This window comes from Melanotaenia boesemani, chromosome 22 (assembly GCF_017639745.1).
Source record: "Melanotaenia boesemani isolate fMelBoe1 chromosome 22, fMelBoe1.pri, whole genome shotgun sequence".
Lineage (NCBI taxonomy): Eukaryota > Metazoa > Chordata > Actinopteri > Atheriniformes > Melanotaeniidae > Melanotaenia > Melanotaenia boesemani.
In genome coordinates, this window is record NC_055703.1 from 18292945 (window position 1) to 18318027 (window position 25083).

General features: G+C 38.6%; 1 protein-coding gene across 3 annotated transcripts in view; it reads left to right on the forward strand.

Annotated features, from left to right (window-relative positions):
* ppp2r5a (protein phosphatase 2, regulatory subunit B', alpha isoform) overlaps window positions 1-24516 on the forward strand; it is a 55472-nt gene extending 30956 nt beyond the window's left edge. For all 3 annotated transcript variants that reach the window (XM_041975250.1, XM_041975249.1, XM_041975251.1), the window contains 12 exons: window positions 4408-4604; window positions 11769-11870; window positions 11988-12080; window positions 17074-17204; window positions 18748-18807; window positions 19539-19647; window positions 20032-20085; window positions 20245-20295; window positions 20385-20504; window positions 20737-20864; window positions 21019-21120; window positions 22533-24516. In XM_041975250.1, the coding sequence (XP_041831184.1) occupies window positions 4408-4604; window positions 11769-11870; window positions 11988-12080; window positions 17074-17204; window positions 18748-18807; window positions 19539-19647; window positions 20032-20085; window positions 20245-20295; window positions 20385-20504; window positions 20737-20864; window positions 21019-21120; window positions 22533-22758 (1373 nt within the window). In that variant the 3' untranslated portion in view covers window positions 22759-24516. The remainder of the gene's footprint in view (window positions 1-4407; window positions 4605-11768; window positions 11871-11987; window positions 12081-17073; window positions 17205-18747; window positions 18808-19538; window positions 19648-20031; window positions 20086-20244; window positions 20296-20384; window positions 20505-20736; window positions 20865-21018; window positions 21121-22532) is intronic.
* The last annotated feature ends 567 nt before the right edge of the window (window positions 24517-25083 follow it).

The following is a 25083-nucleotide window of genomic DNA, read 5'->3' on the forward strand; positions in this document are numbered from 1 at the left end:
GTTGTAACCACCTGTGGTGTTGTTATTTCTTGCACCATTGTCATATTACATGGCTTTATTACCAGTTGAGCTATTTTGTCACCTTTAGTGACCACAAACGGTTCAGCAGCTATATTTACTTGTCAGGTCCAAAACCTGCTGAGCCGTGGCTCGCAGTGGAATTTAGCATCATTTTGTTTTTTCCACATTTTAACACTTTCGCACCATGACCATTTGAGTGAGTGGTGTCACTCCTTCTGCAAGGGGTCTGTTATTAATTTGTTTAACCACCTCTGGTAAATTGCGCTTCCAATTATCTAAACTATTATCACCTGAGGCTTTCCTCAGTGAGGATTTTAATAATCCATTTAGTCTTTCAATTAACTCCTAACTCATCTACCTCTGCCAGAGCCACGATCACACAACTGGACTAAGTCAACCACTTACTGCAACCTATAACTGTCGCTCTGATACTATATATCATATAATTATACAATATTTGTATCCTTTGCACATCATTCAACATTCTGTATCATCTTTGCACATCCTTTATTTACATAGTCATCATCTTGCCACTGCACTTTATCTGCCAATCCACTCTGGATTTCTATCTTTATTTTATTTCTATTTTTATTCCACTTTTACTTCTATTTTTTATTCTGTCTAACCCTGCTGCTTGTGGGTGATATGGAATGTGATAAATCCATTCTACATGGTTTTCCCATAACGTTGCCTTTTGATTACTAAATTTACAGGGGTGAACTATCAATACTCCAGAATACGTATCTACAGCAGTACATGCATATTTACAGTTCTGTGAGACTGGCAATGGTCCAGTAAAATCCATCTGCCAGATTTTCTAATTCTCTTATCATCCCTTGTACAGCAGAAGCAGGTCTGTCTACAGCATTTAACATTAATGTCAACACCAGGGGTCTGTAATGTGGAGGACTGGTTTCTATCAGCTGATCCCGTACTGATTTGGGCACATTCATATCAGCCCATGCATCAGCCGTTCCCAGAAACACTCCTGCCCTCATCATTAACTGAGCCATATCCTCAGTCTGGCGACGACGGGTCACTGGTTTTGCCTGATACCAGTCTAACCCTTCAGCCTCGTCCCAGACATCCTCATCCCACTTCATGGGATCCCAACTAGCATCCTCCCGTACCCGTGCAGCCACGGTACGGACTTTGGCAGGGTCAGTACGGCGGGGCGGTCTCCTCCGCATTTGCCACCGAGTCTGAGCCAATCCCACCAAAGCTTTGTTCAAACAGTGATTCAGTGCGTCTTTCTCTGCCTGCATTTTCATTACTTCTTGCCTGGCTAAAGACAGCTGTGTTTCCAACTGTTCTTTTTTCTCCTGCGATACACGCCATGCTGAGGCACAAAACCACGCACGCCTCTGAATCCCCCCCAACGGGGATGTCGGAGGAACAACAATTTCTTTAAGCACAGGCAATGCAGCCGCTAGAGAGCCGTCCTTTACAGCATCTCCCCACGGCTCGGGACGACCACCGCCGTCCCGCAGACAGAGCGCAACTTCACTCCATTCGCCAGTCCAACCTGGCACATCAGATTGCTCCACGGCGGGAGGCTTCTTATTATGTTTCATAAACATTTCTGCAGCCACCAAATAACATCAATTACAATGTATTAATTGTTCGTGACGCCAATAATGTAATGTGTGATTTTAGAGGTTCGTGGTGGTCGGCAGATGAAACACACAAAGTCAGAGTGCTAGAATAAGTGTGTCAGGTTTATTCCCCGCAGCTCATGACACTCATCATTACATCTCAATGGGTTCAGCCTTATAAGCATAGCATAGCTTGCCCTACCTTTGACACGGACTGGAGAGCCAACAGTCCCGGTAGAGTGGCTTAGAAAACCCCGGCTGGGCGTTCGTATACGTAACCCGCAGCAGACTCTACCGAGATGTGGGATTTCCCCGTCTTTATACTTATTTAGAAAAAACACAACATCGCATGAGAGAGAGGATGGCCAGTCCTTTCCCACAGGCGAGGATGAGTCCTGAGATCCTGTCTTGTAAACATATTTACAAGACACCCTTTTCTCACCCTTCCAAAGATAGGCAGTTACACAGTTCCCAAAACAAGCAGAATAATATAACATGCAGGTGGTCACTTGGGAACAAGCAGTTATATAACACCAATAGTATACAGATGGTCATTTTAGGACACAAATTAGATATTCCCATATCACTCGGTCCTACACATGTCTGCTACATACCACTAGCAGGGAAGAAATGTGAGCCATCCATGTGTCATGTTAACATGGCCGCAGGGGTTTATGGCCCTTTTATCCTTCTTGTTCCAGTTTGGTATTCAGTCTGCCCTTTCAGCTTGGAATCCTTTTGAGATGTGATACTTTGGAAAACTGGCATTAAGGCAGAGTAGAGTACCAACAAGTCAGTTTAGTACAGTTACACTTAGATATTGAGTTCACGTATTTGGGCAGCAGCCATAGGTCTGACCTGCAGAGTTCAGTTGCATAAGCACTTTGTCCGATGTTAACACCACCGGAACATTTTCACTATGCGTGAAATTCATAATGAATTTTTTGTCCGTGCCTGACTGTGAGATCTCTCAGCACCTCGCAGGTTTATGGGGTAATACCCAGCCAGTTACATAACATCACTCAATAAGAAACTCTCCACCATAACTCCTCTCGCCTGACTCCTCTATTGCTAGAGAGTGTGAAAGCACTGGCATTTAAAGGCTAAAAACATAATGTTTTTTATTTATTTTTTATTTTTTATTGCTTCTTTTGTCCTGCAAAGAGCCCTTTAGGAGATTACTAGAGTTTATGATGATATTTACTGGTGTTGGACTCATAGTTTTGAAATAAATCTGTTAATCAGTTGATGAGAGTTACCAAATATTTTTGTTGGTTTTTGTTTGTTATATAACATTTTATTGATATTTTTTAAATATGCAGATAATTTCCCTCTATGTTGCGAGGGCTAAGATTAGAAGGCTTCTCTTATAATTTTGTCTGAGTTCCTTTTTGGAGTTTGTAAAGTTACTGGGGGAGGTAATGGAGGACTGGGGAGGTGGGTGGGGGGTTTGTTACCTGGTCAGAGGTCTTAATTCTGGGTATACCTGGTAATGGTTACTGTATGAGACTGTAAGAGTCTATCTATTATTTAGAGACTGTAACATTTATCTATTACAGACACAGATGTATATTAGAAAATCAAAACAACCACAGGCATCCTGCATTTCATGAATCACCATTTTTTATAGTACAGGCAGGTGTGTGTTCCAGTGTGTCCAAAAGCAAATGCAATACCTTGTCCCACTAAACCAGCACCTAAATTAGTGTAACAAGGGAAAAATATGAAAAGAGTTGCTTTCATGTATAATTCACAGCACTTGCAGTGAATGTCATCATACATTCCTGATAATAATATTTTAGTTTATTTACTACATTTAACACCTGATCTGCTAAATGAACTTCAACATCTGGTCTTCCTTTATTTGTAGCTTCATGACAAAAGTTAAAAATGCCACTGCACTCCGTAACCAAAGCTAAGCAACTACTTAAAGTCAGCACTGCAAGAAGACAGAATGACCGAGTCACTCGTGCAAATCAGATTAATTAGACAATCCATCATCATGTTATCATTTTTAACAGTCTTTATACACTTTTTAAAAGTCTGTTTTTCAACCAACAGTCTTCACTAACCTTCCTCCCACACAGTGCAAGTTGAGGTTGCATTGAAATGTTGATCTAATTAAACGCACAAGTATGCATCTTAGATATTCATGTTATTTGAGGCCTTTACCCCTCAGTGTCATCAGCTGACATGGACAGAATATATATTAGTGTAACCTCAGAACCGTTGGGGTATCTGGCTTTTGAGCTGCTGTAAATCAGACTGATGGCAGCGGTGGGGCTTCACCTCAGCTGTGACGGCTTTCCACGGTTTGAAAAAGTCTCTAGTGTGTTCAGCTATGAGGTGTTGCCGTGCTGGAACACAGCTTCACTGTACGGTGTGTCAGCGTATTTTCTGGATGGCTGCCAGATGCTGTTTATAGCTTTGCTGGGGTTAAGTTTGACAGCTCTAATAACCCTGGACGCTCTCACCGCCTAATCCATAAAAGGCTTTGCGATCAAAGCCGAGGATGACTGGGTCGCCTTTGTGTGGCACACATTTGGCCTATTGTGTCGGCCTGTCTCTTGATCATGCAAGTTAGTTACATGAGTATTATTATGCAATAAACCAAACCATCTGAGGTTGTTTTGTTGTGTTATTGGACCTTTTCAACCAGGTGTTGGATCAGCCATAAATGCCTAAAACACACATTTGTTCTATTTCACTCAGTGTCCATCTCAGCTGATATAGTGGATTGAATCCTGCTTTTTACAGCAGTAAATGAGTGTATTTCCTCCTTTTGTTCCAGATGCCCCCTCCACAGAGCAACAGGAACTGTTCACCCAGAAACTTCAGCAGTGCTGCATACTCTTTGACTTCTTTGACTCTGTGACGGACCTGAAAAGCAAAGAGATCAAGAGGGCCACGCTAAATGAGCTGGTGGACTTTGTTTCCACTAACAGAGGTGTGCTGGTGGAGTCTTCGTACCCAGAGATCACTAATATGGTGAGGATGCACGCATCTATTTAAGGTTATTTGTGTGTCTGAATTCCTTTACCCCTTTTAGATTTAGGAAATAAACCAATGCAATGCCCAAAGCAACAACATCATGACCTAATTTTCAATTACAGGTTATGCACTAATACCAGTGTTTATTATTTAACAGCAAACAGGGCTCTTCTGTGTCACTAACTTACTGTGTACTTGAGCAGGATTAAAAAATAGAGTCTGATCTCTTGTCTAGACAGTGTATGAAATGTCAGCAGCACTTGTAGTACATGCTACCATCATTAGACAACACCCCTGACTACACTTGTTCCATTAAAGCTCAACGTAAGCACAAGAAGAACACAAAATCCTTGTAACTAAAAACACGTTGACTTCATGAATGTGAGGTCAACGTTACTGCAGTCTCCTGTTCACACCAGGAACATGGCGAAGGGCCATTATTCTAGGAAATAAGGCATGTAAATCTGAACCTACTGGTTGGTCACTGTGTCCTCAACATTTGGTTACATTTGTTTGGTCTTGAAGACACTGCTGGACAGTCACAGTCCATCTGTAGAGGTATTGAGTAAAAAGGATTTTATGTTATTAGGAATGCATTCAATATGCATTATCATTGCTTATTATCGTGTCATATATTGTTATAAAAAAGTGATTAAATCAGCATGTGCTGTCGTCTATTGATCAGTGGCTTCTGCATTTAGTTAAATCTCAGTCATATATCATTATATTTGGTAAACATGGAATTGTTCTCCACGCCAGTTGTATGATTTTGAATCTCCAGTGCTAATTTCAGGTGTTTGACAGAGGCTTGCGTTCCATCTCTGCACTAATGCATGGCAATTTGTTGTTGAACCTACACAAAAGCTGAATTTCCTTTAAGTGGAGTTCAGCCCTCTTTAAAACACCTGCGCTTGTCCTAATTAATGTCAAAATATCTGAGTTATTGTGATTGCCTAAGTGATCCTGATATTACACATGTTGTGCAACTGCAATGTAGATACATTGTTGATATATTGTGCAGCCTTAAGGTTTACCCATTACAGCAAAACCAACTTCAGTAAAATGGAAAACATAACATACAGAGCTTTGATGTCGTAGTTTTTGCATGACTCCTTCTAAGTTAGACATTCCAGTTTTCTGCAGTTAGTTAAGAGTAATGTAGCTTGACAGTCCTTATGCTCTGATTATTCTTTGGCATTACAAATAACTATACACAAAGGAAGAATATCATCCGTCTTACACACTCTCCCACCACCGGTGTTGCACAACCACTGTGCTTCCTCTGCAGCAACAATCACTGCCACATCAAGCTCAAAATTTACTACACATCTTTTTTTTTTTTTTTTTGCAGAAATGGCATTGCAATGAATTGCCTAGCACAAAGTGTAGTCATGAAATCTGCATCAGTTTAGATAATCTGCTCTGAAAAGGATCATAAATACCATTAAGATACATGCAACATGGTAAGGCACTAAAATCCCTGTAATACTAGCTTGTCACTAACCAACAATAACAAGTTAATTCCGAAACAGGCTTTGTAACAAGAACAAAATGATAAACTAGGGTTGAAATGTCTCAATCTTGCAACTCAGCAAGGATGCAATATGAAATTTATTCCCTAAGTTTGCAGAAATGTACACGATAAAACTTCAGGATGAACCCAGTGACATATCTTTAACCAGTGTTGTATAGATTTGTGCTCATGCAGCTTCCTCCCACAGTATAACAGTGACTCATGTGTAGCATTTAGAATACAACAGTCGGTGCTGTAGTGATTCACTTCACAATGGAGATTATCATGACGGATGCCAGTTATCACATCCTCAGATGAGTCAAGGAGTCTTCAGGTTACTAATGAGTTCTAGGCAGCAATTCATGCCATGCCTCCCAACTACTGATTGACTTTAAGGTGCTCTGCAGTACAGTTCAGTATCACCTGGTAATGTAATTGCAAGCAAGATGAGCAAGGTTTTAAAACTTGCTTGCACCAGGTTGCTTTCATCAGAAGACTTTTTTTCTTTCATAATGCCATCATTTGGAACGGTAGAGTGGGAAGTAAATGATTTTTATTTCAACACATGCCGATTCACCACCATCGATCCAGCTTTCTGTCATATTGACATTGAGGCAGACTGCTGCCATTGTTTTGCTACACAGGAAGGCCATTTTAGCTCAAACTCAGGGGGTAAACATTGAGCTGATGGCTAATTTTGTCAACCAGTTCAAGTTTGGTTTTGATGTATTATGACCCAATGTCACTTCGACATTTAAATCCGTTTCAGTCAAGGAACGACATCTGTAAGCTCGTCTTTTCAAGCCTAATATGAAAATGGCACATCATGTCACAAAATGTATTTAAAGTTTGAATTTAACATAAAAAGTTTTAGTCTAATCAAATAGTTTTAATTTAATGTTTTTATCTGTATTTGAAGCAATTAAAAATTAAAGAAGGTTATTAAAGAAGAAAGGTTTAAGTTAATATTGATGATCGTGTCAAGTTAATCAGAAAACTCATATGTTAGGAGATTGTTCTTCAGCAATGTTTAGGTGTAAAAATACTAGTAAAATATAAGTTGTTTTATCCAGATTTTGCACCAGTCTCAGCTTCTTTAAAATGCCTCAAAAGGCCATCATTGTAATTTGCTTAGTAACTGCCTGAAGAGTCATGGCTCTGTTGGTGATGGTAGCTGATTAGACAAATACTTCAATAAATGACCTTGTAAGGGTATTAAAAGATATTCATGGGATACATGCTTCTCAACAGACAGCAAGCACATCAACAAATCCTTTGAAAGTAGCAGTCTAAAGCAATGTAAAAAATGTATTATACTTTATAAATCTAAATAAACAAATACAATAAATCTATGTTGCAGTTATGTTGTGATTGATTCCATAATCATTCATTTGTTGCATTTCATCAAATATAATGCAACAGAAAACCTGCAACCAGAAGGATGTGTGAATTTCTAGTGGGGGAGCTATTAAGAGGGAAATAAATGTCATATTTGATTTACAATTATATATATATTGTCAGTCCAACTTATAAATGAAAGTAAATATTTGATTTAATCTAAGTCACAATCAAAGCCACAAGGTGTGGAAGATGTGAAGCAGGTTTGTAACTCAGGCATTGTCTGTGTCTCTCCTTATTGCTTTATTTGTTTGTGAAGAGGAACATGAAGAACATGAACTTTGAGTTTGAAGGGAAAACCCAGTTCAGAGCTCTGCAACCAGGTTTCTCAATGAGGTTAGACTAACAGCAGCTCTGCTGTCAGGAAGCTGGCTTGATGATGGCTCTCCCAGATACTCTATGCTTGGCATGACATGACAGTGAAGAGATAAGTGCTTTAAGTGGCGTCCATTATTCTGTTGCAGCGAGGGCTGCTTTGATCACTGAGGTTGTCAGGAGTAAAACAGCAAAAGGGGCTTTGCTTCTGTTATGAAATCTATAATTAGAGCTACTAGTACATTATAGAAAAATGCTCATCTCAAGTGGTTTTCATTAACTTCTTCATTTTATGGTATGGATAAATGCAGAGACTGTGTTGACTGACTTTTTTTTTTTTTTTGCCAAAGCTAACCTTGATGCATCCTCTTGGTTTTAACATTGTCCTCACACTCTTTCAAATGGCCTGTTGCTAGGTTTTGGTTGGCATCACCTGTCGATGATAAAGGCTTCAGCTACCTGATCATACACGGGTTTCACCTGCAGCTCTGCTGTTTTTAGAACAACCTGTTCTGAATCCTCCCCCATCATTTTCACACACAAATAACTGTTTCCTTTTTCCCCTCATGAAAATATCTCACACGCCTCCCATGTTTGCCATCCTCCCACAATGTTTTCACTTGTTTTGTCCAACTATAGTTATTTTTCAATACTGTGAAGTGACTAGGGGAATTAAGAAAGTGTGCCTGATGCTTGTGTATTCTACTATGCTTATTGTTAGGTAGAAATACCTTCAGTGACAATGGAGCTAATGTGTGTTTTATGATGTTTATATAATAGCTGGACCTTGCCAGGCTTTCCCTGACTTTAATGTGGCTCATGTTGTGTCCCAGAGGGCGACCCAGTCTGAGATATGAGTCCTTTTTGTGAGCCATTTTGGGGGAAAACAGCAATTTGTTTACAGCACTTAAACAATGTTTGTCGTCATTTCCATTTTAGTAATATTTGAGTATTTTATTGTTTTAACTTTTCATTGAGTTGGGTTGTCAGCTACAGCAGCAGATTAGAAAAAGAAAAGAAAGACTACAGGTTATGCATTTGCCTTATTAGCTGCTGCATGCTCTGCAGATAATCTAAAGCCACCACTGTGATAATAAAGTTGCTCATTTTTTTCCTCAGGGCTTGTGATACATCCGCACATCATGTCAAACTTGTTGCCATACTTATAAATGTGTTATATCTGCAGGAAACACAATGAAGAGAATTCAGTTTGCCCTGTAGTTTGCAGTGCAGGTAATGTAGTTGGACAAGATCAACATTATAAACACATTGTTCTAGTTAAATAGTAACGGACCAAGAATGTGTGTCTGTGTGCATTTGATCGACCACACCACCTGATTGGATGATATAGTCTCGCTACAGTAAAGGGAGAGTCTGGTTTGACTTTGTTTGATAAGCCTGTAAATAACTGAAGCTGAATTTGCTCTGATGTTGACCTTAAACCCTTTCTCAAGCAGATTTAACTCTGGTGTGCATTTCCCTTTTAGGTCTGGAGTAAGATTTAACCTCCCAAATATTTTTATAGTAAGAACAGAGTGACATTTCTATCAAGTTTTTTAAGAAACCCACAGGCTGCCTCAGCTCTTAAATAGGTTAACTCTAAGAGGGAAGTGTGTGCTCAATTTTTAAATTGAAACGAATGAAATTAAAATCTACTGACACACTAACCTTTTAATTAACTTAGTAGTTCTTCTTAATCAAGACAAAATAAATTCCCTGCAGCAGGGCTGTTATTAAATGCCACACATTGCACAGAAGCACTGTACAGATTTATTTCTGTATTTGTGCTGCAGAGTTAATACAAACTGTGTATCGTCTTTGGATCTTTATCACAAAGTGCCCATTAGAGCAAACACCCTGGAACTTATTGCTTTGTTTGAACAGGCAACAAGTGTCATTACCATTTGGCCAAAGAATAGATGAGATTTTAGATGGGTTTTTTTTTTTTTTTTTTAAACCAGATGGTGTTTTCATCTGCCTGGAAACAGCTGCTATTCAGTGTCAGACTTCACTGAAGTAACAGGAAGGCGACAAGCTGGCAAATAACAGCTCAGTGCAGTAACAGTGGTGAGCTGAGGGGCTCGTTCAACCTTGAAGGGGATGGGCTACAGCAGCACAAGAGCAGGGTGCGTCCCATTCCCTTCAACTAACACGAGAGCTGAATGATATTAAAGCTAGATCATCTGAATGTTACAGACGTATGTTGAGTTCTTGCTGCGTTTGCCCTTTTTTAGCGGACACTTTAAGCAGCGCAGTGTGTGATGTCTCAGAGCTCTAATCATCTCTTGATGGTTTCACTACAAGTCCTGTAAAACCTGTAAGGAATGAGTGATTCTAGCAAGTCGACATTGATTCTAGGTTTCACAACACATTTGGCCATTTTAAATAATCCCCTCGAGCAATCCAGGTCACGGAGTGGCTACTCAAGTGTGAGTTTCTAAACTGCATCTGTGCATTGTGATGTTGCTAAGAAACTAAAGCAGCTGTGCTCTAAGGACAGCTGTTACAAGCTGTGGCAAGGAGCTTCACACTGATTTTTGAAAGAGGTTGTGGAGTCAAACATAAATGAGATTAATCTTAACAGAATTAACTTGAAAAACATGCATCCACTGACATTTTTAGCACAGATGGGAAATTTTTACAAGGAGTAGTTTCTGTTTGGGCAAGGAATGGTGGAATACATTGGGTAAACAGTGCAGCTAATAAAATTATTATTTAGATATTTTGTCATTATCATTTACAAGCTATTTTTTCTTGCATGCATGCAATTGACATTTTTATAAACTTGTATCTTTTTAGGATAACAATTTATCCTATCCAGATTAACAATCTAACAATTGAAAGTGTCTGCATTGTGCAACAACAAGCTTCAGTTTCGTTTTATTAGCACATCTGCTAATGCTTTTCTGTCTGTGGCAGTTTTGCCAGCTTGTGCAGAAATTGCTTAGATGGAAAGTTTTTCAGTGGATTTCTCAGCATGTCAGAATTTGGGCTGTTGTCAGTTTTTTTTTTTTTTTTTTCCTGCTTTCCTCTCTCATTAGTGTCAGCCGGATTTTCCAGCTGCTAATAGTTAATTTGGTGTTACCTTTATCATTTCAGCATGACACTGTGCATCCAATCACATAATAAAGGCTTTATTCAGTCCATGCTGCTGTGTGTGTTTGTCACTCTCAAATTTACCCTTGCTAAAAATAACAAAGCAGGATAGAGGTGGCTGTGACCTGTCGACAGTGATTGTCTCTGGTACTGAATTTTAATGGGGGGCTTGACAGATGCAGAATTGGTAATGGTTCTATCAAGTACATTTCTGTTTTGGTAGCAGTATTAAACATCCACAAATGCTCAGAAATAGTCCAGAACAGAAGATGCTGTTTTCTCAAGTTAGCAAGCTGCCACTGCTCCTGGTTTCTGTTAGTTTATTTCAGTTTTATCTACAGTTCTACACTAGCTATCTGAACTCTGGTCAATGGATTATCTCAAAAACGTGCTAGAAAAGTGGACTAGTGTGTCTATTTTAGTACTTTGCTTCTGGGGTCTGAGAAATATGTTGTGCATCCAAATTAATGAAACAAATAAATCGACATGCATATTATGTTGTTTAATTAAAAGCCTTGGAAAGCTGGGGTCAGAAGTGATTTATGTTATAGTAATATAGTTCAACATCACCACGGAAAGTTCCTTTGTTAGACACTGGTGTGAAGGCCTGGAGGCAGAGTACATAGTTGGAAAAAAAAAAATAGTCCATTTCTAAGCAAATATAGTCTATTATGTTTTGCCATCAGTTTATGTCATCAAAAATGTCTGTATTCTATGCAGCATATGTTACATTTGTAAGTAAAGGATATTAGGAAATAATTTGTCTTCCAGCTCTATCACTTTCTGTGTCCTTGTGTTTTGTTTTTTGTTTTAACTGAGAATCTTGCTTTTCCCTGCAGATCAGCACCAATATTTTCCGGGCTCTTCCACCAAGTGAAAATCCTGATTTTGACCCAGAAGAGGATGAACCCACTCTGGAGGCTTCTTGGCCTCACATGCAAGTAATGCTTTATTTGCTACTAACCCTTAAGATTTTATTATTGAATGTTAAAAAGTGTGTACCTGTAAATGCTTAATTATTTTTATTATTATTATTTTATTGTCTTTTTTTCTTCCAGCTGGTCTACGAGTTTCTGCTGCGGTTTTTAGAAAATCCAGACTTCCAGCCCAGCATCGCAAAGCGTTTTATTGATCAGAGGTTTGTTCTGCAGGTAGGCACCCAAAATTTCAAATTCCTCATAAGATTAGAGTTTGTGAATGCAGTGAATACACTTGCATTTACTAAGACACTTTACCATCCTACAGTATGGTTTCTGTGGATGAATCAATTCATCTACATCTGTCCTGACTCAGTACCCACCTACTGCAGGAATGCTTCACTTCTTAGGAAGCAGCGTCTAACAGGCACCGCAGCCTGGAATGTTGGCCAGCCTGCATCCGAGGTGCCTGGTTTGACTTTCCATGATGCGAGTGTGTCGTTTGGGAGCTTTAAATAGCCGCCTGTTGTTTACTCTTCAGGAAGAGAGAAGGGGTGGAAGCAGAGAGAACAAGGTGGAAGATTGGGTAGCGGTGAAGGTAGGGAGAAAATGCCTGGTAAAGTTATCATAATACAGCATGGGATTGCATCCTCCAGGACTGCTCCGAGTGTGCTGCAGCACAAGCAGGAGAAAGTGGGGGAGGCTTCACTAGAAGAGGCAGAGAATCACAAGGAAGCTGAAACAAAAGCAGCTGTCGTAAAGTGTTGGTGACTCGGTGCAGCTCATCTTGTCTGTCTGCCCTACCAGTTTTTTTTTTTTTTTTTTTTTTTCCCCCCCAATGCTCTGGTGATACTGGATCAACTAGTGCTCAGCACAGCTGCTACATAAAACAGCTTTCATCGTGGGAAAACAGCCATATGTGGAACGTGTGGTGGGAACACGTGGTCAGAGTGTATTTCAGGCTTTTTATTTTCTTTTTTTTTTCCTTTGAGGGAGCATTGGAGTGTTTTTGTGTTGCTAAGGGGGATCGTGGCTTACAGTTTAAGATAATGTGGACATTTTTCATAAGTCTATGTGCATTTAAAGTAAAATCTACGTCTGTTTTCTAGAGAATTTATTTACTTAATTATGTTTCAGGAGGTTTTTGTAAGTTGTGACCAAAACTGGGTGATGTAATTTACAAATATGACAGATAAAAAACTTGATGGAAAAGCCCGCTGGTATTTTTATCCAGTGGCTGAATTTACAAAGGCAGCGATGACCCAGTTATTGATCTATTTCCCTTCATATAGATGGGTGTCTGTGTAACATCATCCAAAGTGCATGTCCAGCGAGGAAGCAGACAACATCACTCAGCCCGCTTTGTTTGGCAGCATTCTAAACAGAGATTACCAGAAAGTTAAATTTACTAAAAGATTTACATAAAACAGAAATAGTTCAAAATTCCAAAGGCATCACAGCCTTTTGCCAAGAGCAGGAAAAGATTGTGGATTCAGGCCATTAAAAGAGCACATTTGGTTCCAGCAAGTCCCATAAGCAGCGAGGTTTCTGCATTACTCACTTTGTGTCTAACAATGCAAAACTCTGATGCTGTTTCACGAGACTTATTACTTTAAACTACAGACAACATGAATATATCCATCTGAAGATTTTCCTGAATGTACATTTTCTATTGCACAAACACTAAATGACATTTTAAACTGTGTGCAGCAGATGATGCAGTTACTTAAAAATGTGACAGCTAGCATCGTCTCAGACAGTGGCTTGAATGGATTATAATACTAACCTGAATCATTTCATTTATATCAATAAATACAGTTTGAAATTTTGCTGATTTGTGTAGTTACAGTAGAGGAATTTTTAATAAAATATGTTAAGAAATTGTAAAGTTTGTGTAAGTTGAGGTGTTTAGTGCTTTCAGTGTCATTTCTGTTAGATTTAAGCAGGGTGTAACTTTTATCTTGTTGTGGACATTTTTGCATATTGAGGTCACTGAAGTGAACATCACAGCCGTGCTACTGATATTGTCAAATGAGGGCAGCAGAAACTCTGAATGTTGAAAAAGTAGGTAAAATCCTTTAGCAGTATTTTAAGTTTACATTTTCCTGACGTTTCTGAGCTATGAAAATGTCTTCTATGATTGAGTTATTACCTCCATCAAGACAGAGGTTATGTTTTTGATGGCGATGGTTTGTCTGTCTGTCGGACTGTCAGCAACATAACTTAAAAAGTTATGGACCGATATTGATTAAAATTTTCAGGAAATCTCAGAAATGGATTAAGGAACAATTAATTACATTACATTTACAGGAACTTTTTAATGGATTCTTTATTATTGGGAGAAAGAGATAGTTTTGCCATTACAGTTTTTTAACTCAACAGATAATGCCCAGAATCTTTGGCCAAAAAAAAAACAGAAAACAAACAATTAACAAGATGACATCATAGTAGATGTTAAAAATACTAACAGCTAGCCCAGATTTCCATCATTAGAGAAAATGTGAGTTTCTTCAATAACTTTAAGATTATTGTAGCCATTTGCTTCATCTTGGTGTCGTAAGGTTATGTTTCCCGGGTCAAGGATACTAAATAAGATGTGGCATCTATCCTGATGATAGAGATAGATAGTCATGTTAGCTGGAAGTGTGCATTAGGGTCTTGGTGTGGGCTTGTTAACTAGGTGGGCTGTTGGGCCTTTTTCTCAGGTGAGTGACCCTATAGCTTGGCAGAGGTCTGCGCTCTCTATCCCCCATGTTTGGCAACTACTTTTTAACTTTTTGGATGTATGCACATCCTGTAATGTTTGTTGGCAAAAACCTGATCTGTTCCTGTTTTTTGCTGTACATGTTATGTAGAGTAGTTCAATTAAAGACTCATAACCCCACACTACAGCCCCTGTGCCATTCACCCTTTCTTCAAAACCCACATCCAAAGCCTTAATTATATCCATATCTTGCAACACATGCAGCATGACTCAGGTTTCCTTTTTACCACAAAAAGTTTCTGCAGTGCTTATGTTGTTAAGCAGCTGGCAACTTCCATAGATGGTTTTTTCTATATAGCTTAGCTCAATGTATGACTTAACTTGGGTTATAATTATCAGTAAATACTATTTACTTGGTATGTTTTTTTGTTGATCAAATTATTAACAGATTATTGCTCTTTAGTTTAACATTGTCAATATTTAACCTACTTATTACCCCATTTGGACCAGATGAGTGAGCCCAGGTTAGCCTACACAAGCTGAGATGAATGAGTGTGAAGTTACATAGTTATCTACTTGGATGCTTGTTACCTGTACTACAAAGTAAATGGTGCAGAATTTCTAACATTTGTTTTCCTTTATATTACAAGCTGGAAGGAAAGAAGTTGAACAAGAGCAATACGGATCCAGCTCCATTTTAGCACAGCTGACCCTTTAATGTGACATTGTTTGTCCAGTATCAGTGCTAGCCTGCGGTTTTGGACAGAAATAGAAGACTGCTCTCACTTGAAAGTCATATTTCTCACTACTCCATACTGTCATATCTTGTATATACAGCATGCATCTGTTAGTGTGTCTCAGTCCAATTTCTTTTTTTTATAACCTGTCATAACTATGAAAGCATTTTTATTGCAGCATGCCTGTGCATAGACATTAAAAGCATTTTCTGAATCATTTCTGAGGTCATGACTCCAAGTAAATATTTTTGCATGGATTCTTTTTTAGCCGCCGATCAGGCTCCCAAAAAAACTCAGATTCTAGTGTGACCTGATTTTGAACCTGCTTATTGAATATTGATGTTGCCTCAGGCACAACCAGCATGTCTACATTATACTGTGAAAGATTTCATTTCATAATACCGTCAGGCCCAATATCAATATTCCATTTTGTAGTCATTGATCAACTTTAGTATTGATCAGAGCGGTGATGTAACCCTGCAAACATTGCATGTGAACAGCAAGCATTGCTGATGTTTTGATCTCTCACTCTTACATAAATATATATAGAGATATACATTTATTACTATAAATCTATATAATAAAAAAATCTCAGTGTGCTGTTTTTTTTTTATATTTTCAGTTCACCCAGTGTCCTTCAACTCCTTTGTACATCCAATTGTGAGGACAGACAAAAGTTCAGAAGGGCTTATGTGTTGCTTACATCTCGATTTTTTTAAACAGATTCTCAGATAAAGCTCAGTATTGTCTACAACACTGTGGATCTGCAAGGCAGTGAAGATAAGTTACAGTTGAAACATACTAAAAACAGTCTCCATGATGCTCTTGTGCAACATTTTAACATGAAAATGCTGCTTGCAGCATTTAATGGTATGAAGCAGCTAAATGAAAAGGAATTGATGCGCAGCAGCAGAAAAACATGTTTGCACCAACATAATGAAATGGTTTTCTTGAATGTAAGTTAAATATAGACAGTCACCCCCTGTCACCAAGGTGCTGATGACATGCCAGTGGAAGATGAGCACTGAACCCTGAAGCTGACTAGATTCTGAAAATGCTCCTTTTGACTCAGTGACTTCACTGCCCTCAACTGTATTGTAATGATGACTCATCATATGTTACTGCAAATAGCTGCGTGATGCCGGGGGTTTCAAACCCATTTTATATTACTGAGTGCTTAGTTTGTATGTTAGATAATATGTGGGTAGCTGGTAGCATTTTGAGGGGGCTGTAGTGTTTTTTTAAACAAGAAACCAAATGATGATATGGGTCAATTGTAGAGATAAACATACAGCAAATAATTACAGCTTTGTGGAGTGTGGCAGGTCATTGTTAAGCAGATGGCTTGCAAATTGTGCATGTTTACATGATACTAAGAAAAAAAAACAAATTACTGGTGGAGTCTGACCAAAATTAGACATCAAAGCTCCCAGAACTGGAACAGCATATGTAGACAATGCATGCTCAGATTAAATAGATCTAGGTTCACCACACATACCCCAATGTCCTCTAGTTTTGCACCTTTTGCATTCAGAAGATGCAAAACTAGTGAGATGTGAGATGAAATGTGTCACAGCCTGTCTTGACCTAAACAGCTATGTTGCACGCCGACTTCTCTTGCATCATGTCAGTATGTCAAAGAAATAAGTCTTCCGCACGATCAATCACAACCACAAATTTTCCATCAAAACTCAGAGGAAATATTCAGCTCACTGGATTGTGCAAAAAATACTGCTGCTGAAGTACTTTAGGACTAAAAGTTGTCATTTTGTGTGTGTCTGCACAGCTGTTGGAGCTGTTCGACAGCGAGGACCCGAGGGAGAGGGACTTCCTGAAGACTATCCTGCATCGGATTTACGGAAAGTTCCTGGGGTTGCGAGCCTTCATCAGGAAGCAGATCAACAACATTTTCCTGCGGTAAGTGAACATAAGGCAGGAAACATGTTTGATGTGTTATTTTAGAGGCAAAAAATGGCTTTCTTTTATTTCCAGGTGTTTTCAGTTAGTAACTTTAGACAAGTTAGAAATGTTTGTCAAAGAAGATTTGGCTGCTGTAGAATATTTTTCTTAAATTAAGCAGCAAATAGACTGAAAACACAGTTAAATCAAGGATGTCAAAGCTGGAAATCAAAAGGCAAGTCACTGGGAATTGTGTCCATAAATTACAGTCCTGAGTGGCCCCTTTGCTTTCACTAGAACAGCCTCTCACATCATAACTAACCCCCCAAGTTAAACAACATGATGTCATTTCAACCAGGTGATGACAAACCAGAGGCAGTAATTTTCAGATCAAGGCAGAGTTGTTAGGGCTGAAGGTGACAGACGTCATACAAAGACCCCAGATCAACTACAACATGTGTACTGCTTCATTAATGAGATAGTAGTTCTATTGTTTGCATTGATGTTGGAACAAAGTTTGGTCATTTTATGGAACCCATTAAAAATGTGTTTCTTTGTCATGTTTTTGTCCCCTAACAGCATAATTGAACTGTTATACTGCAAGCACATTGCAAAACATTAACTAGTAAAACTTTAATAAATATTTTCCATGTGTATTTCTTTACATATATACATAAATATTAAATTTTATGGTTCCTCAGAAGTGGTTCAAAATGGCAGCTGGGGGCTTTTGTTGGTTCCTCATGTTAATTGAAGAGCTTATTTGGTTTAAAAATAGTTTTTGGTTAGGATGAAAAAGCCACCATTCATAAGGAAGCACTGGAGCTCTTTCAGTTCAGTATTGGCTTAAATTTGTCCAAAAATATCCTCCAACAGCTCTTTAAAGCTTTGGTGTGAACTTTTTGATCTTAGTTTCACTTTACTCCATTGTACACATTTTTTAAAAATCTTTTCTATCTAATGATTTATTTTCTCAGCAGACAGATTGACCCCTTGTTTTAATAACAGGGAGCCAGTAAAAGTGTTGAGTTGCTCTGAGCAGCGATGCATGGTAGCTTTACTGCTCCTGTTGCTGTGTGACAATAAGTTTTAGTTGCCTGAGAGAGGGGACACTCTGTGTCATTTCCAACAGGCGAGGTGGTGAAATGGGTGCACCCATTTTGACCATCTGCCTCTGAGGATAAAAATAGTGCCACAGTTGTCAGGCTCTCTCTGTACATAGCAGCGCTGCACAGCTAGATGGATATGCTTTACTAAACAGAGGGGGGAAATTATGTATGGATCATTAAATTACTTGTGTTTTTTTGGTCTGTCGCAAAGTTTGTTTATTTTGTCCTTGTATTTTTCGTCAGTTAAATAATGTCAGATGTCAGTTTTTGGGCTGCAAACATCCAGGTGATTTCCATTTCCTCCAGGCAGTTTATATGTGTATCAGAAGTTTTAATGCTTACATGTAAAGTTCTGCCATCCTGGCAGAGAGCAGTTTGACTCATTTTTCCGTTAAGTGTACTCCACTTCTTAACTTGTGATGTGTTAATGTGTTATGATTAATTTGTTGCAGGTTCATATATGAAACTGAACACTTTAATGGTGTTGCTGAACTGCTGGAAATTCTGGGAAGGTAAGTGAGAAAAACTTATTAAATGACTAGTCGGCTCCTAGTTGAAAATTTGATCTTTTTTTTAGTAATTTCTGATGGTAAATAAAATGTTTGGAGTGTTAGGCCGTTTAATAGACTCAGAAACTTTATGCATGTTTGGCTCAACTCTGTAAAAAGCAGTTGTTGCTGTGTTGTTTGGATTATTGGCTGTTTTTAGGGTTGGTCACTGGAGGAGTTACTTCAGTACGGCTGAGTACGGATTTATGTTAAACTTCCTTTTAAAAATGAACAGGATGTGTTCAAAGCTCTGTACGGAAGCATGTGAAGCTTTTTTTTATACCTATAATAATTATGCAATAAGAAGCATAATTTTACCCCATTTTTCTTTCTGAAAAACATTTATTGCATTATTTCTTTCACTGAAGCAGTTTTGTTAATGTACCAAAACACTGTGTGATTGGAGAATCATTTTATTTTTTTTACAGCTGAAATACAATTTTCTCTAATTATATTGGAAGTAATTTACTAAACAGTCAGACTGGCTTGTGCAAAATGTTTAATTCACAATACGGTGGACTTTTTCTTTCTCAGACCCTAGAGCTAAAAGGCTTATTTTATTGTGTTACTTTATTATATCATCAGATGCTTTCCATAATTATTTTTGACATGGTAAATGTTTTTATGTCTGATATCTGCTCAGATCTGATGTCTTTCTGTAACCTAACAATGCTGTGTTGTTTCTCTGTTTACAGTATCATCAACGGGTTTGCTTTGCCTCTGAAGGCAGAGCACAAGCAGTTCCTGATGAAGGTGCTCATCCCCCTGCATACAGCTAAGGGATTGGCCCTTTTTCATGCACAGGTAGAATAAACATAACCAATTTCTTCTTGAATTTGGACACATAACTCTTACCATAATATTTTATATTGATTTAAAGACATTTTTGATTTGTAGCATTGCACATTAAATATGACTTAAATGATACAGCTGTTTACAGGGAACATTTCAGCTCAATTAAGCTACTGGAATGATTTCATCTCTGTGCTGTAGCACCTTCTAGTGGCTTTAAAACTAAAATGCATTAATTTATTATTACTGTGTTTTAGTGTATTTTTACTTTCTTTTAAAAAAGTGGAAAAATGGGGAATTTTTCCACTTTTTTAAAAGCATGTTTAAAAAAAAGAACTTCATTGGAGTTTTGCAGCTTTTTGTACATGTGTTCGATTTGTCTTCTGTGCTCCTCAGCTTGCTTACTGTGTGGTCCAGTTCCTGGAGAAGGATCCCACGCTCACAGAGCCGGTACTGTATTTTTTTTTTTCTTTTAAAAGCATCCTCCCACTCTCTGAGCACAGAGCCTTGAGCATAAGATTAGTCTACACTGCAGATAATTGTGTAGTGGATGTTGGAGACCACCCACTCAAACAGGAATGTGTGAGGAATTCTCCGTTATCTCTACAGGTGATCCGCGGCCTGCTGAAGTTCTGGCCTAAAACCTGCAGCCAGAAGGAGGTATTCGCCATGTCTGCTAATACACACTGACTTATGGATGTGCCTGCAGTGGATCGCAACTTAACTTTCTTCACCTCTTGCCCAATCAGGTGATGTTTCTGGGTGAAATTGAGGAGATTCTGGATGTTATTGAACCAACGCAGTTCAAAAAAATCCAGGAGCCGTTGTTCAAACAGGTCTCTAGATGTGTGGCCAACCCACATTTTCAGGTATGTTCAAAACATATGAAAAGTTCATTTTTTCTTATTCAATATATATAAATCACCTAAACAGCTTACTGTCAGCAGCACACAAACTTCCTGCACTTAATTGAATATCTCCAGGTTTTATCCAGATTATCTTTTTGAATAAAAGTAAATGAATGGTTGAATTTACAGGAGAACAGAGCAGCTTCCTTCACTCTTGATTTGCTTTTAACTGTTGTCTTTCCTGTCCTCACAGGTAGCAGAGCGAGCACTGTACTTTTGGAATAATGAGTACATCCTCAGCCTCATCGAGGAGAACATCGACAAGGTCCTTCCCACCATGTTTGGCAGCCTGTACAGAATCTCTAAAGAACACTGGAACCCGTATGTACTGTCCATGCAGAGGCTTGCTTTCGCTACACATGTACTCCATCTGCTAGTCATTCAACCCAATCTTCAGAGAGGGTCTAATCAGGCTGGATAATGTACAAAAGTCAAATTAATTTGAATGTGTGTCTATGTGTCTGCTGCATTTCAGGACAATCGTCGCTCTGGTCTACAATGTGTTGAAGACGCTGATGGAGATGAACTGCACACTGTTTGATGAGTTGACTGCCTCCTATAAAGCAGACAGGCAGCGGTGAGTGACAGTGACTCTTGAACCAGTTTATTCTGATGGGCAGGATGTATTAATATATGTGGAGTAAATGTCTGGTGAGCAACTTAAGAAAATCATTTTCACAATTTATTATTTTATCTCAGATTTCTTTATAATACAATGAAATACGTGGCTTCTCTTTGCAGTAATGACATTCCCTACCATTTATCTCCTTTAAGCCTTGAAGATGTATCCTCTAAATCATTATTTCATTTAAAACAACTAAATAAAACACAAGCATTTTCCAAGCATCAGCCAGCATACGTCTGTGTGTAAATACAGGGTTTGATTTGTTTCACTCTCATACACACTTTTGACAATCCAGTAAAAAGACATTTTTAAATTATACATGGTGCGATTCTTCTGCATTTAAAACCTCCAACACTCCTCCCTGTGATCTTTGGTTCTTGCTTTGAGGTGTTTGGGACACCAGGTCACTGCCACATACAGGCAGGCTTATTATCAGTGGAGAAAACAAACATTTCAAACCTTATTGACAGGATTCTTTCCATCACTTTAGAGAAAATTCTTGAGTTTGTGATTGTCCATATGGTTAATTTACTGTCGTGTTTCAGTCTGAAGAGAACTCCGGATTATTGTGTCTTTATTTCTGACTCCTGACCATGAGACGCTCATCAATGAGCAGCATTTATTTGAGTCATACAGAAGAAGTTATTTATATACTCATCATAACTTGAAGTGCTTTTGTGACTGAATTAGACAGGAAGGAGTCCATTCAGGATCTTGTATCCTTTCTGCGCTGAGCTCTTTTAAAGTTTATTTGTATAGCACATTTCAACGACAGGGTGATTCAAAGTGCTTTACAGAGACACTGAAACATCATGAAAATAAGAAGCATAATTTAAAAATTTAAAACAAAAGAGAAAGGAAAAAGAAAGAACATCAGATAAAAATGATTAAAAATGTGATTAAATTCAAAGTTAAAAGAAACAGGTGCAGATTTGGACTTTTAAATATAAACTATTGAAATGCAGCAGAGAACAGGTGGGTTAAAAAATGTTTCAACTGATCTGAGGCTTTCTGGGAGTTTGTTCCAGACATGTGGAGCGTAGAAGATGAATGCAGCTTCTCCATGTCTGGTTTTGACTCTGGGAACTAATAAAATACCAGATCCAGATGATCTGATGGGTCTGGTTCATACTGGGTCAAAAAGTCATTGATGTATTTTGGTCCTAAACCATCCAGGCTTATTTAGTTTCCTTTTAGTTTGTGTCTTGATTGGGATATACATTTTGCATGACTGGTTATGGAGGTGTTTTTGTTTGGAAACCACGAAGGCCTTTAAAGTTTAGAGAAAGTTGGGCTCAACAGGGGTTGTTAAACACGCCAACATACTCCAGAAATTCAGATGTCATTGTTACGTGTTTTTCCAGGGAGAAGAAGAAGGAGCAGGAGAGGGACGAGCTGTGGAAAAAACTGGAGGAGCTGAAGCTCAGCAATACTGCTCTGGTCCAGAACAACAGCCACGGGCTCCCCAGTGTCCATAACAACAACAACAGTAATAATAACAATGAAGACCAGGACAACAGCGCAGACGCTGCTGCCGTGGGTCCTAACGTCTCCGTGGCAGCCAGCGAGAGCACCCCATGTGCCAAATGACAGTGGATGCCAGTGTGTTTTCTTTTTTTAAATCAGTAACGGTTTGACACCGTGTTCAGGACGTCAGGAGAGGAATAACAGACGTAACACCTCAGCAGTATATTGAATCTACTTAGTGAGTTAGAAAGCCAGCGATACTTTGGCAGAAAAAAAATATATATTTCAACTTCAGACTATTTTTGGATGTTACAGTGTGGCTGCAGTATATTGTTTATCTGTCTGATCAAACGATGTATCCTTTCACATTTAGTTTCTTAACTGATGATGATTTTTCTTGTTATATTCTTGTTATATGATATGTGGAAGGGGAGACAATGACGACTTGAATTTAATGTTTTCCATTGTACTGCACTTAGAAAAGCTGAATAGCTATTTAAAAATGTTTATTTCTAATGTGCTTTTCCTTGTTGCTGCCAACACCTGGGTGCAGACCTTAAGACAGAAGGGAACTCTGATGTTGGAAGCGTTTTGTGCAGATGGGACCAGACCCATTTACATATAGAAATCCATGTATATTTATACAGAGACCCATTTCTAAACAGCAAATAACTGATATGAGGAGCAGAAGAAGCCTGGAGGCAGTTACCTCATGACTAGAGAGAGAGGAGAGAAGAACCATAGCCAAAAATAATAAATGAATCCCATATATGGAGTGAAAAACTCTGCTTAAGATTATTGAATATGAAATAATTCTATTTTTTAGTCTATTTTTGTGTTTCAGGTGTTGGTAAATATTTTTTTCATCTGGGTAAAATCATGAAGCTAATATATTAGTTATCTACATTTAAACAATGATCACACTCAAGTATTGAGAGAGGGCTTTTAAAGAATTAAGTGTTTATGACTTAAAGGAATAGTTAAACATTTTGGGAAATATTCTGAACTTTGTCAGCAAACAAAGGGAAGCAGCTTACCTGGCTCTCTAATCCCCCCCATGAAAAAAAGTCCACCTAAAAGCACTTTTTGATGGGCACTGATTACTTGTCAGTTAACTAATGAATAGGTTGAAACACAGGCGCTCACCTAATTCTCTGCAAAAATAACATGTACCAGAATGATTAATTATTTCTTTAATACAGAGTCTAAAAAAACATTTTTCAGGGTATTGGCAGGGTTTATATATTTCATTATACAGTGATTGGATGCAGGATGTGATTGACTGTATTTCTTCTGTACATGTTCAGTTTGGAGGCTATTTAAAGGGAAATGCCACTCAGCTTCAAATCCTTTGTACGCCGTGATGTTTCTGTGGTTTACCTAAGTGCAGGCAGTGGACAAGGAAACATCATGGGTGTAAAAGCAAAGACATATACTTGTCTTAGGACTTATCTGGCATTTGAGAGTGTACAGGACGCCTCTTGTGTTGAAGACTTTTTATTCCCAAATAAGGCACTCTGACACAGCGATGCAGAGAGAATCGCACAAGAAAACCAGTAGCGCTCTTGTCCGTTAATGCCTGTTTGCCGTTTCTGCTCCACCAATGTCATCAAGTTGATGTTGGGAGCTGAGAAATGTGGTTTTGATCAGAGGAATGACCTCTGAGAGCTTTTAAATGTTGGATGGCGTTCTTTCCGAACCTCAGTGTCTGCTCTGTTCAGTTCATCTGTTAAGTCCGGTCTTTTCTGATGCCTTTTCTGTCAGTACAGCATTCCAGCCTCTGGTAACTTTAAAGACACAACATGGGGAACCTGTTTTGTAATCATAGATCTTATTTGGGTTTCACCATCAAATAAAGTCTACTTTATCTTTCTACACAAAGTGGAACTACCTGTGTCTTATTTTTTTACTACTGTGGAGTCCTGCATTTAAGTACATCATACTTGCCAGCAGATGGTGCAAAGGCTTCTCTCACGTTTGTGGCTCAGCTCCTACACAGCTGTAACAAAACCACTTCAGTTATTGTGAAATAACTATGTCACCACTTAAAGAAGCAATGCATAACAAAATCAAAGGTCAATGATATAAAAATTGAATATATCATTAAATACTGTGTTTCTATTGGTTTCTAATCACTTTACTAAAAATAACATACTTTTAGTCTCTTTGAATGAGTCATTTATATCTACTTGCCATGCGTCTTGCACATGGCAGCTTCATCCGTCTCTGTACAGTGCTGCATTCATCTTTCCCTCTATCCTGACAAGTCTCCCAGTTCCTGCCGCTGAAAAACATCCCCACAGCATGATGCTGCCACCACCATGCTTCATTGTAGGTAGGTAGGTAGATAGGGATGGCATTGGCCTGGTAATGGGTGGTGCCTGGTTTCCTCCAAACATGATGCCTGGCAAGCACACCAAAGAGTTCAAGCTTTGTCACATCAGACCA